A 17885-nucleotide genomic window follows, 5' to 3' on the forward strand; every position below is an offset into this window, starting at 1 on the left:
AGTGCTGAGTCCTTGCATTGAGTCTTTGGTTCACCTTCTCAATATAAAGATGCCTTTTCACACTGATAGGCCCAATTTATCCTGTCCTCATCATGGCGAATAAACTCAGATTGTTCAGACCAATAATATGATGAATAATTCAGGTTTCTGACTTGAGCATTTCTTTGTAGGGTGTGGAGCCCTTTTTCCTTCAAAAAACAAGCTCAGGTGTGTAAAGCCACATAAAATCATCAGGGGACAGACATATGCTTTCCTGCAGCCTCTGCAGGGCTCACAGGTTCAAACACAACCTGCCTGAAACATAAGAACTTTAATTGAGTAGATAAAGAGGTCCTCATAATTATAAACTGCAGTAGGTATAACAAGAGGCTAAATACATAGCTGTGGTTTTAATTAGCTGGTGCTTCAAATTAGTAATGTTAGTTTCAGTCAGAAATCAGTGACGTTGTACACTGAAAGCCTCATCACCATGTAGTTCATTCCTCATTAGACCTCGCCGTGTGAAGCTTTCAATACAACACCATGCTGAGAGAGAAAGGAAAAAGTTGGAGCTATTTGGTTGCCTTCCAAGAGCAGTGGAACTCTATGGAGAGGAAATTCATTCTCACCAGAGATATGAGAATTAACTGTTCTTTGTTAGATGTGTTAAAAAATGCAGCAGGCAGTTTTGCTTGCAACAGATAACACCCATGTGCACACTCAATCTGCTATTCAAATTTGCGTCTGGAATTTGGTAGCTAATGAACTAATGCAAAATGCAGCCAAGAGCCTCCTAACAAATCAAAGCCAGGTCTAAAGCCCTGAAAGTGCCCTTACTGCTGGCCGCTTGAAGGGTTGTCATGCAAGTTGAAGCACGTTTCCTTTTCTTCTTCTTCTCCCTTTTTTTTCCTTCAGGGTTTTAATTATATCTTTCCCTCAGAGGAGAAAGAAGGTAGTTTGCAAAGCCAAGAGACCAAAGCACTTCAGTTCTCTTCGTGGGAGAATTAAATGTGATCTATGGGCCTGTCATTCTGAGCTGTCAGGTGCATGAAATGAACAGATAGCTGGAAAACTGACATCTTGCTCATATTACTTGGAAGCAGGAGACTGGTTCTCATTTGTGTGTGGAGAATCATCTGCTAAGAAGGCCAAAAATTAGTTGTCCCTCTTCTTTGCCATGAATCTTCCCCCACCTCTAAATATTGCTTTAACTTTTAACTCCACCCCACCTCTTGCACTCTGTCTTTCTTACATTTTGGCAAATTGATGGGCTTAGACTACCCTTGCCTGATATGTGGGATGAACATGTTACTACACCTGCTTGATTCCGTATCAGCCACCAACATGAAGACACTGGGCACTTGGCGACTGTTGGAAGTTATGATCTTGATTTGTACATGGAAATGAAAGATAATACTAGAAAACACAATATCTCTGGAGGGCATCTGAGAGTACAATTGATAGGTTGCCTCCCAGAATCTGGACTTGACATCTTTCAGACAGGCAGAGAGGTGGAGCCCAGGCATAGGGTAGGTGTCTGGAGGTCTTCTTTGTTTTCCTCATTCAGCAATAATATTTGCTGAACATACTCATGAGTGACCTAGTGAGCACTTCTGTTTCCAGCCCTGTTTGTATTTTCAAAGTGTTATGTACATTAAAAGAACCCTATGAATGTTGCCACCATGTTAAAATGGAGAAATGAGTGTTGTTTATCCAGAAGATGTGTCTATCAAAGTCACTTTGAATTTGACAGTTTAAGGATTCCTGTGGAGAAAGGAGTGTAAAGGCATCATACACTCTATATATATCAATAGCTAGTTTAACTGCATGGCTAGCTCATATGTTAGGCTCTTTTTTATAAATTAAAGTTATGATACTCATGAGATAACTACCCTAACAATGGCAGGTATTAAAGTCTGTGATTTATTCAAAAACCTGTTGATTATACTTTTACATTGGTACATCTCTTGTAATTCCTTTAGCTGTTATGTTCATGTGCATGTCAATTATCTAATTAAGTCTTAACATGGTAATATGAACATGGGGAAGGAAACCAACATTTATGGAGCACCTGATAGGCATTTATGTACATTTATATAATTTTTTGTTCAGTGTGTGTGCACTCACTTTCAATAAAGCTAACATAAATAGCAGAAGAAAAAAACTGAAAAAATTCACTACAAGTTCAATATTCCTTATCTGAAATACTTGGGATCAGAAGTATTTCAGATTTCAGTTCTTTTTTTAAATTTTGGAATATTTATATGAAGACAGTGAGATACCTTGGGAATGAGACCCAAATCTAAACATGAACTTAATTTACATTTCATATGAATCTTATATACATAGCCTGAAGGTAATTCTATCCAATATTTTACCTGTGCCACATCATGTGAAATCAGATGTGGAATTTTTCACTTCTAGCATTGTATCAACACTTAAAACATTTTGGGTTTGTGAATATTATGAATTTCAGATTTTCATACTGGGGTACTCAACCTGTACTATCAGGTTTTCAGATTGTTATTTAATTTGCAGTGTTGCATGATGAAGAAAATCATTTTCTCAATAAGGAGGTGCCCCATTTTTAACATCTAAGGTCTCAGAACATAACTTAATTATTGTCTGGAAGCTTTTGATACTCCAGTGGGAAAGACTGAAATGTGATGAGTCACAGAGTTATTCTTTCTAAAACATTTGCACATTCAGGACATTCGAGACTTTTGACAAATCCTTTGTTTCATTGCTGGTTAATATAGATTCCATTATTTATGAAAAGTGTCCCCAGAAGGCTTTTAAATTCTTACTGTGAACTATAGAAAAATCAACACAATAACCACCAAAAAGTGCATTAGAATTTTAGTTATTTATTTTTCTGTGAGTTCATTTCTACAAATGAGAGTTTAAATTCTCCCAAAATTCCATTAAAAGAGGCTAACTCTGCCTAGGGAGTTAGGACAGAATTCTAGTTTATTTGTAGCACTGTACAGGGATAATTCCTTTCCCTTGGGAATTTGCGGCATCTGTTGGAGTCTGAGCCCTAGGCAGTTGGCAACACAAGGTAACTTTAACTTTAGAACTTTTTTGCAGAGTGGATTGACTTTTGGGGTATATGCAGTGGCTTATAATAAACAAGGACAAAGAAAAAGAATTTGTCCATATTCGCATGGTCCTCAGTATAGTTTCTGCTATGCAAGTTTCTCTTTTCTTCTTTGTTATGAAGAATCATCTAGGATCATCAACCCAAAGGAATAGAAAAGGATTCTGTCCTCAGTTGCAGAATCAACTTGGATTACTTTGACTTATGCTTTTTATTCTTATTGATAATAAGGGACATCAAAATGATTCATGTGACAAATGAATGTTTTTCCTTTTTGTCTTTTCTTTTTCATTTCAGTCACTATGAACAGGACCGTAGTGCACTTAAAAAAAGGGAATGGGAGCGGAGGAATCAAGAAGTTCAGCAAGAAGATGATCTCTTTTCTTCAGGCTTTGATCTTTTTGGGGAGCCCTACAAGGTAGCTGAATATGTATGTAATTTATCTTTCTAGAAAATGGTTGCTTACTGTATTTTTAACTACTAATCAACATTAATTTTAAAGTAACTAAGTCATTTTTAGGAAAATATATTTTACAAGTGAAATATGTATCTGCTCTATTGATAATTGCAAGTTTCTGAGGATGTCTTCAGAGGCAAAGTTCAACTTCTTTGGGAAGTTTGGTAAGATTTGAAGGAAACCTGTGAGACTTCTTGTCTCCAAGGAGCCTATTACTTCCCTGCAATTATTACAGCAAGGGATACCCCTCTTGGTGTTTTCCAGGGCTGTGATTTTCAGCCAGGCAGCCCCTGAAGACTTCATCAGAATGTCGACAGATATGCCTATTTCTCTTCCCAATCCGTACCACCCATTGCAAGGCCATTGCTTTCTTTTTTGACTTGATTGTTAACAGCCATTCAGTGGTTCGATTGCTCTTTGAAAATCACTGTCCTAAGATAAAGGAAAAACCCAATCATTTTTCCTGGTGGTTAATAATCATGGCTTGGGAGATTGCCTCAACCCATGGAGGAAGTGTAGTTAGGCTGGTTTTCTAGTGGTATTCTGGCTAGTGTGTAGCTCCAATAGCGATGAAACTGCTATGTCTACAAGTATTGATTTTACAATGACTGCTTCTGAATTTTCTATTTGTGATGAAGGTTAGAGGATACTGGGAAGAGATTATGATGGAAGGATCTTATTGAATTGCTGGCAGCTGTTTCATTTTTCATTGAAATTTAGTACCAGTGTAATTTTCTGTAATGTAACAAAAATGATGTAAGAAATAAAACAACAATAGAGAAAATTTTCAAGAATTCTGATTTGAGAAAGCATCATGTAAAGGATAGTGACTTCTGGAAAACGAAAGTTCTTAAAGTGGACAGATTTGGCCCAGATACTACTTTAGAGTAGAGAATAAGCTGTTCAGATTGGTGACTAGAGAGACTAGAGTTTTTCTGCCTTGTTCAGAATACGTAAGGAGTTCTTGATTGAGACACTTGGGTACCTGCCAAGTGTGGGAAGCCTGACAAAGAGACTTAGGTCACCTAAGCTACTGATTTTCAATTTGTCAGTATTAGCACAATTCAGAAAAAAACATTTTTCTTATCCCAATCAATTAAGTTTATATACTGCATTTGTACTTATACATATGTTTAATTGAACAAATATTAATTGAAGTCCCACTATGTGCTAATCACTCTCAGAGACCAATGTACAAAGGGAAATAAAACAGAGGCTCTGCCTTTGAGGAATTCTTAGTCCAGTGACAGGGATCACCATGAACAAGTGATGGCATAATAGCATGGTGACAATTAGAAGAATAGGAAGGGGAAATATCAGTAAATACTTTCTCATTACAGGGAGCTTAAACACAATTCTTGGCATGGATAGAAGTTACTACATGTTTCAAGTTTGGGCGTGGCCCTAATAGGAGAGACCTATAATTTCAGAGGAGATCGGGCGCGTTCAGGGTGGTATGGCCGTAGACGAGACCTACAATTTCAAAAGATGAAGTTGGGCAGTGTAGGGAATATTAAATAATTATAAATGATTCCTGAGCTTTTTACTTGAGACAATGATGGTATCATTGAAAGTTGTGTAGGAGGAGAACATCTTTTCTTCTTGTAGAGAGAAAAATGATTAATTGACCTGTAAATATGTTGGGTTTCAAAATGCCAGTGGGATATTAAGAAAGCAACATCCAGCAGGCATTCAATATATGAATCTGGAGCTCATGGGAGTGGTGAAAAGAGAGATTTATCTGCTATTAGCATGCGGGTGGTAGTGGAAGCTCCAATAATTAATACAATTACTAAATTAGATTGCAGAGTAAGAAGAGGGGCAAAGACAATCCCAGGGAAGAGCAGTATTTAAGAGGTAAAAGAGGTGGTACAAGCAGACACCAGGATAAAACTAAAATAGGATGATCAGATATGTTGTAAGTGGACTAGAAGAGAAACATTTAATAGAAACTAAGGGAACAAATGATTGTTGGAGGAAGGATTTGCTAGTTAGATGCCCTTGGAGAAGTCAGGAAATGTAAAGATTGTAAAATGACTGTTGCATTTGGCAGTTAAAGATTATCAGTGACATTAGGGGAGTCATTTTATCCATTGATGATAGTCATTGTGGGAAGCCAAACTGCTATGGGTTGGAGAATAAACTAGAAATGTTTAAGTAAAGAAAAAGAGGCAGTCAATGTAGACTTGACCAGAGATATTTTGTATGGAGAAAGGAAAGAAAATAAGTTAGAAAGTAAACTGAGCAATTACATCCAGGGAAATTTCTTTTTTTGGAGTGAGAGAAACATGAGCATGTTTAGAGTCCTTGGGAAGACGCCAATGTAAGTGGAGAAGGTGGAAGATATACAGGGAGAGAGAGATGATGCTGAGTAGAACAAGGTCCCTGAGAGACTTTTTAAATACCAGGTAGAGGTAGGTAAAGAATCTTGAGTCAGAGGTAGGAGGGTGGGAACAAAACATTATGATGAGGAAAAAAAAAAAAAGAAAGTGGAACAAAAACTGGGGTCAGAACAGGAAAGTGTGGCCTCCATTTTTGGGGAGAGGTTAAAGGATGATAGACATTTTGTTTCTTGCAGAGATAAATGAGGAACAACCAGATGAGTTCTACATCTTATCTTTGGATGGATGAGAGATTTAGTGTTCAAATTCTATATCTGTCCCATCCTCAACCCTATTATGTAGTAAAGAACCCTTGATGTATTCTCCTTTCATAATTTTAAGTCATAGTGGATCAATGGTTTTGCACCTTTAAGGTAATTGCCATCTCTTAACAAGATCTTTTGTATAGATACATACATATATATATATATATATATATATATATATATATATATATATACATATTTAGATAATAGCAATGTATTTTTGAGAAGACAGTGGGAAATCCCCTTCTCAATGTTGTCAGAATTTTTTCAGAAGCCATCTGTCTTGATATTACTAGGGTACATCAGGTAGAGACACAGATGGGAATATTTAGTCTAGTGCAGGGCCAGGCCTGTTGTGTGCTTAGTCACTTACTCCTTTGTGCTTCTTCGTGGGGTAAAAGTCTTTGATCCTGAGTCAAAACTATGAAGGAAAGCAATCATGCTAACAGTTTGTGACCTAGTAACTTTTTGTTCTTTCATCATTGCTTTGATTGGTTGTCTTCCTGTGCTGTGTCCATGTTTAATTTTCACTGGGAGATCACTGAAACACATTCCTCCTTTTCCCATCATATTATGAAACTGCAGCTGATGTGCACTTCCACAGACTACCCAGACCAAGACTGAGGTGGAAGTCCTTGGAGTATCTGAATGTGTCAGGGATGATGGGAGTCCTAGAGCTGACTCAGAGTCCATTGGTAGAAATGAGGGCATACCATAACACTTCAGGGATTATAGTAGAAATACTTATCAAGTTGAAAATGAAAAATGCTGGTGGTGAATCAGGACTTTCAGGAATCACTTGCTACACCATGACCTGATCACTTGCCCAGTAGCATCAATGGTTCATCAACTAGTCAATGTGAACCCCAGTCCTTAGGAACCATGTCCCTTTCTTGACAGAAAGAAGAAATGGTGATCTCTCATGTTCCTGGCTGTTTTCTTTTCCTTTTTGCTTTGCCTCTGTTGCATTCTGTATGGAAAGAAAATTGACTTTCTCCAAATTTGGTTTTTAGTGGTGGTACTTCTTTCTGGGACTTGACAGCATAGCACAAAGCTCTGATTTGAAGGATGTCTTCAAAGTAACTGTGAAGCTATGTTGACATGTCTAGGTTAGTATAGAATGTCTGGTGAGGAACTGGCATGCACATACTGTGTGTCAGGCACTGTACTAGGGTTTGATGAATGTACTCATTTAGTTCCTTACAATAAATGGAGCACACATTTCCCCCACATTTCTCTTGAAGAACTTTAGCTCAGGGAAGTGAAGTGGCTTCTCTTTACCTTCATATACTCCTATGTGGTATATATAGATTTGTACCCAATTCTTTATGATACTGTATCTGTAACAGGAAGTTGTTTATCCTCTGACAGAAAGTCAGAAGACTTGATAAGTTTACCTGCTAGGTGACTATCAAGAAGAAGCTTCATTTATCTGGTCCATAGATTCCTCCTTTCTGAAGTGTATCTTAACAATTAATAATAATAGTAACATATTACAGCTTTCATATCTCAATAAGAAGGAGGAAACTGAGATGAACAGAGGATTAAGTGGATTACCCAAAGTCATTTTCTAGGGCAGGTAGAGGCCAGATGGCAGCCAAAGTTACTTTGCTGACACATGTAATTTCATAAGGATCAAATGAAAACAACCTGGAATGCCTTGTTTTGAAATCTATAAAGTACTACATAAATTCAATGTGTTGTCATTATTATAATTAAAGTAAAGAAATAAATAGCAATTTACAGCTAAGAGAGATTAACTGTAAAAGATAAGATTTAGAAAAAAAAAGGAATTACTAAATCACATATTTTAGCCCCAATAAAATGAAAGGGAAAATGAACTTTAAAACTTAAATTATTTTGCTTCATTTATTAAAAAGAAATACTATGGTACAATAACTTCCTAGCACATTATTTCGGCAATGAAATACTACTGATTTGTGTAGATTACATTAGAAGCAAACTGAGGGAAGTTGGCATTTCCTAAAGTAATGAGAGGCAAAAAGCTTAAATGAAGGACTGCTGTTAGTCATGAGCCACAAACCAGACATGTAATTGATGCCTGATAATACTTGGAAAATGCATTTCCTTGATGATAAAGAAATTGTGATTACTTAGCAAATGATGGCTGCTGAGGTTACCTTTAAGGAATCAACCAATTATCTAGAATGTGAAGTAAAGAATTGGCCAAGTTGAAAGAAACCTATAATTGATTGAAATGGCTAAAATTCACCTTTGCCATCTTTATAATGTTTGATCAAGACTGCCAAGAATACCTTGCTCTTTAATAGGATTACTAAAGTTCTGTAGGGCAAAAATGAACATTTATTGCAAATCAGAAGTTGTTTTGGTGTATAATAAGTATACATTGTGTAGGTGTATATAAATGTATTTCAGGTTCCATTGGGTTTTCTATGCAGTGGATTTCATATCTGCATTTTGAGAAATGGACATTGCCCATCTCCAGTGTTAGGAAGGCAGAGAGTTTACCCTAGCTGCCTGCACTGGACTATTATTTGTAGATTGTTGAATGGTGGACTTCTTGAGGCCATATGTCTGTGTGTCCTCTATGCCTAACCATGCCCCATGAGCATTTTGAACTTATCACTTTTTGTCAGGGCAGTGACCATAATAGTAATTCCTACTTGTAGCCACAGCATGTGTGTTATACAAAGTATATGGATCTTCTTTTGATTAGCAACTCATAATGTGTTGCCAATGAACTCAACCTTGAATTGCCTACTACAAAGTTCCTGTCACAATTCCTTTTGAGATAGTTGCTCTCTGAGAAAGCTAGTCTAAGGGATATGACAATTGATTCCTACAGGTTATCACAGCTCCACCCCAACACAAGTGCACAAGAAAGCAACACACCCAGATCATATTAGCCTAGACCCTTAACTCCACATGCAGATGTGTCTACTTTCACTGAGCTAGATATTAGTGCAATGCTTTTGCTATTGTAGTTATCATAAGAAGCACTTGAGAAGCAGCTTTGCATCTTCTGGAATATTAGAGCTGAAAAATGGTTTGTTTTATTGCCCAAAGATTCTTGTAAACAGGCCAATGAGAGGTTCCTTTTCACATTTTAATATCAGGCATTTAATGTCTCATATACCTCATTTAATGGATAAAGATATTGTGTTAGTCAGCTATTTTGCTGCTATGACAATATGACCCGACCAGCACAACTGTGGAGGAGGACATGTTTATTTGAGGGATCATGGTTTCAGAGGTATTAGTCTATAGAAGGCCAGCTGTATTCCTCAGGGCTCAAGGTGAAGCTGAACATCATGGCAGGAGAGGATGGTAAAGGGAGGCAGCTTATACCATGGTGATCAAGAAGCAAAGAGAGACTCCACTAGCCAGATACAAATATATGTGTCCCAAAACCACGCACCAGTTCCCACTTCCTCCAGCCACAACCTACCTTCCTCCAGTTACCACCCAGTTAATCCCATTAGGGTTTAATTCACCGATTGTCTTAAGATTCTCACTACACAATCATTTCTCCTCTGAACCTTCCTGCATTGTCTCACAATGTGAGCTTTTTGGGGACACCTCACATCCAAACCATAAATTTCTGCCCCTGGCCTCCAAAAGCTCATACTCATCTGACAATGCAAAATACATTTAATTCATTCCCAAGAGTCCCCATAATCTCAACAGTTCTGAGATTGTTCAAAATTCAAGTCTATAGTCTTCTCTGAGGCTCAAGGCAATCTTGCATTGTGAGCTCCTGTAAAATTAAAAACAATTTACAAATATCCAAAATATGAAGGTACTGAGTAAACATTTCCATTTACAAAAATAGGGGCATAGAAAGAAAGCATAGGACCAGAGCAAGACCAAAATCCAGCTGGACAAACAAGTCCTGTAGTTCCATGTCAGGCAACTGGGGCACATGGCATGGTGATGCTTTTTCCAAATGGCATGTGTAGCTCTGCCCCTGTGGCCTTGTTGGTTGCAGCCCAAGTGCCTTTCTGTTGGCTTTTCTATGCTCAATTCCTGCAACTTTCCCAGGACAATGTCCCACATTGCTGCCATTTCTTAATCTCAGGGTTCTCCACTGTAGCTTCAACTTCCTCCTCACATCTCCACACTTTGACTTCTCAGGGAGTGCCCACAGGGACTCTGACCTTGCTGCACTTTGCCTGGCTTCCCAGGCCTTTCTTTGAAATCTTGGTGCAATCCTCCATGATCCGCTAACTCCAATATCCTGCATTCCTGCAGAACCAGCACCACATGATTGAACCAATATCTGATGCCACCTTGAGCAGTAGTCAAGCCTCAGGAGACCCTTGCTATGGTAGCCTCTGAGTGTCCAGGTGGCTAAGCACATTAAAAAAACTTCCTAGGCTCCCTTGTGCTAGAAGGGTGTCCCCCTGGTCTCTTCTCAAGAGAATTTTCACCTTTATTCCCTTGAGCTTGAGATGGGTGTTATCTTGCCAGCTCCTCAGATCCCCTCAAACCATCTTTATTATTGTCTATTGGCAATGTCTTTATCATTTCTATAGTGATGATAATGTCTTTAAAAACTGCAATTTCCTTAGCCTTAGTTTTACTCCCATCTTTCAAATTCACCTTTTCTGAATCTTTCTGCTCTGCTTTTTGCTCCTGATTATCACAATTAACTTGACTAAAAGCCCCCAGCAATATTCATGCCACTGCCTAAATGCTGTGCTGCCCAGACATTTCTTCTGCCAGATTAAGAAGTTCCTCGCTTCTAAAATTAGCCTCACATAAAGTCTCAGGACACAGGCAAAATTAAGACAACTTCTCAGCCAGAACATAACATGAATGGCCTCTACTCCAATTTCCAATAGAGTCCCCCTTTTCTGAACACTTTTGAACTGGGTCTTCACTGATTGTGATCGTATCTCCATTCTGGTCTTCTGAGTTCCCACCAGAATTGGCCATTAATCTCTGTGTACAACCATCTAAAACATTTCCAGATTGCACTGCTATCCATCTCAAAATTCCTCCCACCAATTCCACATAGGTCCAAAATCTTCTGAAACACATGGTCCGGTTAGTCACAGCAATGCCCCCACTTCTGGGTACCAATTTCTGTTTTAGTCAACTATTTCACTACTTTGACTAAATGTGGAGGAGGACATTTTTATTTGACAGCTCACGGTTTCAGAGGTATTAGTCCATAGAAGGTCAACTCTATTCCTCAGGGCTCAAGGTGAAGCTGGGACATCATGGTGGGAGAGGGTGGTGGAGGGAAGCAGCTTACACCATGGTGATCAGGAAGCAAAGAGGGACTCCACTCCCCAGATACAAATATATATACCCCAAAGCCATGCCCCAATTCCCACCTCCTCCAGCCACACCCTACCTTCCTCCAGTTTCCATGCAGTTAATATCATCAGGAATTAATTCACTGATTAGGTTGAGAGTCTCAAAATCCAATCATTTCTCCTCTGAACCTTACATTGTCTCACATGTGAGCTTTTGAGGGACACCTCATATCCAAACCATAACAGATATGCTTTCTTCTATGAGAAAAGATAATTCTTTAACTTAAGAGCTTTTCCTTTTGTTTCAGCAACCAGGAAGCTCAGATTTCGATTTATTGTTCAGTCATACTCGCCAAGTTAGCCTAACATTTGCCTTTCTATTTGTGTGCCTTTACTCCAAGTCATTGTGATTCTTTGTTTTGATATAGGCAGGGCATGAGTTATAATTTGATTGTGTCCAGTTCAGCAATAATACACTGGGTACTTAATGTGTACCAGACATGGTGCTAATCTTGGGGATATAAAGATGAATAAAAGGTGGTCTCTGTCTTTTTTAATAGATACATTTTTTGAGGGGGAGAGAAATCATATTTGTGGCAGCATTTACTTTATAGTAAGTTGAATTTTAGACCTGTTCAGAGAAATTTATATTTTCCCTAAATTTCAATCATGTACACACAGTTTTAGACATTGGGCAGTTTAGAAGTACTCCTGTTTTCAAACCTAGAAGTGCAAAAATTTTAAGAATGCCTCAGAAATCGAGATCGTTGTAAGAGTAGTCATAAATGAAGATACAAGAACCAGATGTACTTCCTCCCACTGAGGAAAAGATGAGCACATCCCTTCTATGTACTACTGAAACGAGAACAGTAATGTGACTGGCTTTCTAGCAAACCAATGAGACCTATAGTTTTTGTGTCCTGAAAGAGGAGAATGACTTCTCAGGGAAATGGGGTATTGTAGTGGTCTCTGCAGCACTTAAGGACAAGGTTCTGATTTTGTAGAACTCTATTTCAACCAAAGCTAGTGTGGAAAATGAATGCACTTCAAATGGGACATGAAGTGGTCCTTTCCCCTGATAGGATCCAATCATTAAATGTAGTCAGGTATCAGTGTTCCTTAGCCTTTCAGTCATTTTACTCAGGGGTAATCTGTGGGAGGGGCCACAGCAACACTGCAGAATTTTAATGCTTACATCAAATTCTTGCTAGGCCTCCTGCACAATGAAATTTCTTTGTTTTATATTTAGGGACTGAATAGAGAGACAGGTTTTGGCAGTTGCCCAATGGTTTATTGTGCAACTCTGTTGAAGGAGACTGCTATATGCAAAGAGTTTATTCTTGCTTTTGCTCCAAAGTAATTTCTGCCATTAAAAATGACAAACCTAGGGAACTTTAGGGAATAAAAATGATTTCTATTCATCTGTATCTTTTAAATATGCTTGAAAAATGTGCTTCTGAAAATGGAGTGATTATTCAGTTGAGGATTTTATAGAATGTTAATTGTTTAATCACTATTCAGCACTAAGGTTGCATATAATGCAATTTAAGATGTTTTTGAGGATAAGCCAACTGACATTTATTTATTCAGTTTCTAAAGATTTCCATCCCCCACGAACTCCCTTAGCATATATTTAGCATACTTTTAATTAATCTTTGAAATCCATATTTCTCTAACTGCCCTCATTTCTTTGGAAGTGTCTTATATGATTTAACACATGGTATGAGTTACATGGAGAATGTGCCAATAATGAGGCCAAGGTTTCTAGTTTGCTTCTCTCTGTGACTTTTCCTTTTTGGTATCCTTTGCTGGCTCCTCTTCTTCCCCCTGTCTCTTAAAGGTTGATATTTCCCAGGGTTCTTTCCTGAACCCAATCTTCTCATTCTGCATTTTCCTTCTCTGGGTGATTTCATTCATTTCTGGCAATTCACTCTCCATACATCTGCATATTTTCCCATCTTCACATACAGAGAACAACACATAATTAAACCTAGGTTTAGACTGAGACACCAGACTTGGATATATACTCCCAATATATATCAGGAGACTGGCAGTATTGAGGAATAGGGTATACCTTAGATATTAAACATCTCTCTTCAGGGGAAGTGCAACAATGGGAAAGTAGTCACCCCTCCTTTGCATAGAGAATAAGCTTATGGCTCCTGGGACTTTAAGGCCACATAGGTTAGTGCCGTCCTCATTTAATGACCCAGTTGCCTCATGGCTCCAAGAATACTGGTAGACTACTTTTGTTGTCACATCTTGGACCAGGAAAGTACAGCCTAGGCACAAACAAGTCGTTTCCCTGTCTGAATTCAACACATTATTTTGATAACATTTTTGGCATGTAAAGAGAATAATAAAAGTCATTTTTGAGGATGAACAACTGGGCTATCATCAGTCATTTACAAGTATATTCAGCTACCCTGCATTTTTCAGTCATGAAAGCTTTGCTTTCTGTATTACAAAAACCCAAGCAGGAGCTTACTTATTTTTAAAACACAAATGTGGCTGTTTTTATGGGATTAGTATATCCTATAGGGGATGGTGTAGCTAGTCTGTTGATTGTCCATAGATTGATTTGGTTGCTTCTATAACTCCTACACATAGAATCACTTTGAAAAGATGAATGTTTTGATTTACTTAAGCAACAATTTAAATTCTTGAATAATTTTTCTAAATCACTAAAAAGACACAGGAGAGCTTGAGTCACTGTTGATGAACAATTGCATCATTTCAAAGTAAACGAGTATGAATCACCAATATGTAAACACAGTTGCCCCAGAATATGTAGGCAGACACCAGTAATTTATACAGTTCTTTGATTAAAAGGAATTAGATTCAGTTTAGTCATATGTTAGCTCAATTAGAAGATGTTTAATCTCATGCCTCTTTTAAACTTGGTATAGTCAGATAGCACAATTCAACTTTCCTACCCATGCATAATATAGTAAAAATTTTGATATGGTGAAAACATAGATAAGTGAAATATTCCAATAGAATTGCTCTGATCAGTAAGTGGAAGTTGTTAATTGTTAAGCAAAATACAACAATTCCACTCATGTGACCTAAAGTAAGAGATTTATTTTTCTCATAAAATTAATAAATGATGTAATTGAAAACCTTTCTCCCAGTGAGAATGTTTAAGTATAACCAGGGAATATAACAATTGTTAATCATACTTGCTCATTCCAAGAGGCTCTTCCAATAGCTTTATTGATTTCTTTTCTTACAAAGCACATGAAAAGTATGAAATTAGATGGCAGCAAGACAATTTTAAAGAACCCTATCTGCTAGTCTGCTTAAGGCATCTGTTTAAAGCATTAACATTAGGAAACACAAACCTATTCATTCTCTCTCCTCCCACCCCCATCTTTTTGTTATTTTAGACAAACAAAGGTGATGCCCTTGCCAACCGAGTCCAGAACACGCTGGGAAACTATGATGAAATGAAGGATTTGCTTACTAACCATTCTAATCAGAATCATCTAGTGGGAATCCCAAAGAATTCTGTGCCCCAGACTCCCATCAACAAAAATGAACCAAGCTTTTTTCCAGAACAAAAGAACCGAATGCTTCCACCTCACCAGGATAATACCCACCTCTCAGCACCAATGCCTCCACCTTCTGTTGTGATACTGAATTCCACTCTAATACACAGCAACAGAAAACCGAAGCCTGACTGGCCACGAGATAGTCATAATCCTAGCAGTGTACCAGCAAGCCAGACCAGTAGTCAGCCAAACAAGATGCAGACTTCTACACAGGATCAGCCTCAGGCAAGACTTGAAGACTTCTTTGTCTACCCAGCTGAACAGCCCCAAATTGGTGCAGTTGAAGAGTCAAATCCATCTGTAAAGGAAGATGGTAACCCCAAGACTGGGGGAGAAGATGCTTTCAAAGAAATCTTTCAATCCAATTCACCAGAAGATTCTGAATTTACGGTGCAAGCACCTGGGTCTCCCCTAGTGGCCTCCTCTTTATTAGCTCCTAGCAGTGGCCTTTCAGTTCAAAACTTCCCACCAGGGCTTTACTGCAAAACCAATATGGGACAGCAAAAGCCAACTGCATATGTAAGACCCATGGATGGCCAAGATCAGGCACCAGACATCTCTCCAACACTGAAACCTTCCATTGAATTTGAAAACAGCTTTGGGAATCTGTCATTTGGATCACTCTTGGATGGAAAACCCAGTGCAGCCAGTTCAAAGACTAAACTGCCAAAGTTCACGATCCTCCAAACAAGTGAAGTAAGTAATTTTTAAAGTTTTGTTTCCTTCTTTTTACACTTTACTCACCTCTATTAGCAGTTCGCTTTTACCTTATTGAGCTGTAGACAAAAGTCTTCAAGGTCAAAGTCTGATTCTTGATCTTCTTTCACTTGTGACATGTATGATTAACACTCTACAAATATAGTTAAATCTCCTTTATTTGGAATGACAAAAGACAAGGTCAGTCTGAGTGAATGGAACATTGGTGTTATAAAACAGTTTCCAGAAATGCGTTTATAGTAATATCATGTACAAATTGATGACATTTGAGATTTTAATTGGTCATAAGTAGAATAAGGTTCATGAAAAGATTAAGTCAGCATATCTTCACTAGCATATACTAAACCTAAAGCACAGGATTTCCTGAAGATAGAAGAATGTAAGGTGTGATTTTTTTGGAACCAGAAGTGGAAGGCATTCTTTAAGAATCTTAGTCTCATGAATACTTATAGGGCTATTCCTTGGAAAGAACTTAAATGTCATCTTCTGTATTCCTCATTCTTCCCTTGTGCATCACCTATACCCCTCTTTCAAAGCAAAAGGTACTGTAATCAACCAAATCCTACTGAGTTTAAAATAACTAAGTATCCTACCTGTCCCAGTAATTATTGTCTTGTTAAAGAGAGGTCCACAGGGACCATGATCTCTCCCACAGAAATGACTCATGACTCTGTGTGTGTGTGTGTGAGGAACATATATGGGACTGCTCCTCAAACATTACTGTGTAAGTGGCTATCTATTGAATCTCAAGTGCTTGATTGGAAGTAACCACCACCTATAGATTGGATTCCTGTTGCTGGTAAATAAAGACTTGAATAAAAACAGAGGAAGAAATCAGGTTCCAATTCTTAATGGGAGTGAAAGGCAATCTATGAATTGTTACAGATTCCAATTTAGGTTTTCTGAATTAGAAAAGTCGGACCACATGAGTCCTATGGCTCTTCTTGCTTGATTCATCCTCAGCAGATATGATGATTTCAGTGGATGATGGGAACAGAAAGAAAGGAAGGGAGTCCTGTTACTGTTGGTTGTATTTTATGGATGAATGTTTTGAATATTTTTTTTATTTCTGAGACCAGCTTTTTGTATCATCATTCATCAAGTCTTGTCAAGCTTCCTCCTTAGTATCTCTCCACCCTCATTCTCTTCAAACAAACTTGAGGCATTTTTCACCTGGACTGCTGTACTAGCCCCTCCTCACTGGTCTCCCTCCCTCTAGTATCACCTTTCTTCTCAACCATTGCCTACACACCCTAACCTAGCAGCCAGATCCAACCATGTCTCTCCCTCTTAATTCTTCATGCCTTCTCATCACTTGTAGGAAAAAGTCAAACTTTCTTAATCCCACATACAAGGCTCTTCACTCTGGATTCATACTCCCTCTTGCATCACATTTCACCACTTTTTCATACACAGATGGTATCCCAGTATATGGAACCACCCATATTTCTCTATCATGTCATGTTTTATCACTCTTGCTTACTAATTTTGCCTACTGTATTTTAAACCTAGAGTGTTTTGCCACTCTCCTTTGTCTTCATGGTAGAGCCCTGTTTCTCCTTCAGGTTTGCTCAGTTATTACTTTCTCTGTAAAAGACCCCTTCTCCTCCCAACTTAATTACTGACTTCTTCCTCTGAGCTACTCTATTGCCTTGTTATATAGGTCCTGACTGGCACTTGTTTCATTGTATTGTATTTACTCGTTTATGTGTCTGTCATCTCTACTAGACTGTAAGCTCCTTGAGAGCAAGGAATAGCTCATTCTTTATCTCAAGTGCCTGGCAAATATTTGATACATAGTAGATATTCAATAAATGTCTGTTGAATGAATGGATTTCAAAAAATGGCTACTTGATTATATTTTCAAAGCCATAAAGTTAATGAAATAACATGAAAATGGTAAACAAGCTAGAGAATTCATCCTCAGCTATGTTTCTTTAATTGTATTCTGTTTGGCTATGTCTCACTCTGTTCTACCCCTGTGCAGTCATTGAGATATCCTAATAATAATTTCTACTATATGATATAAAATTGGGTTTTAATACTTTAAAAAGATTTTTGAGAAAAGAAGACTAATGGGAGATTGGGTGTCATTCTTGTCCATGGTATCTCTTGTTATTCACTCCTTACGCAGCAGTACTATCACTCAGGACTGGTCTGGAAATAGCACTGCTCCATAAGGCAG

The 17885-nt window shown here is 38.1% G+C and overlaps 1 protein-coding gene across 1 annotated transcript in view; it reads left to right on the top strand.

Moving 5' to 3' along the window:
• Positions 1-15724, top strand: part of LOC124971685 (AF4/FMR2 family member 2-like) — a 162907-nt gene extending 147183 nt beyond the window's left edge. The window contains exons 3-4 of the mRNA XM_047535337.1: positions 3377-3497; positions 14819-15724. Of these exons, the coding sequence (XP_047391293.1) occupies positions 3377-3497; positions 14819-15694 (997 nt within the window). The 3' untranslated portion in view covers positions 15695-15724. The remainder of the gene's footprint in view (positions 1-3376; positions 3498-14818) is intronic.
• Positions 15725-17885: the final 2161 nt, after the last annotated feature.

The sequence above is a fragment of the Sciurus carolinensis genome, chromosome X, assembly GCF_902686445.1.
Source record: "Sciurus carolinensis chromosome X, mSciCar1.2, whole genome shotgun sequence".
Lineage (NCBI taxonomy): Eukaryota > Metazoa > Chordata > Mammalia > Rodentia > Sciuridae > Sciurus > Sciurus carolinensis.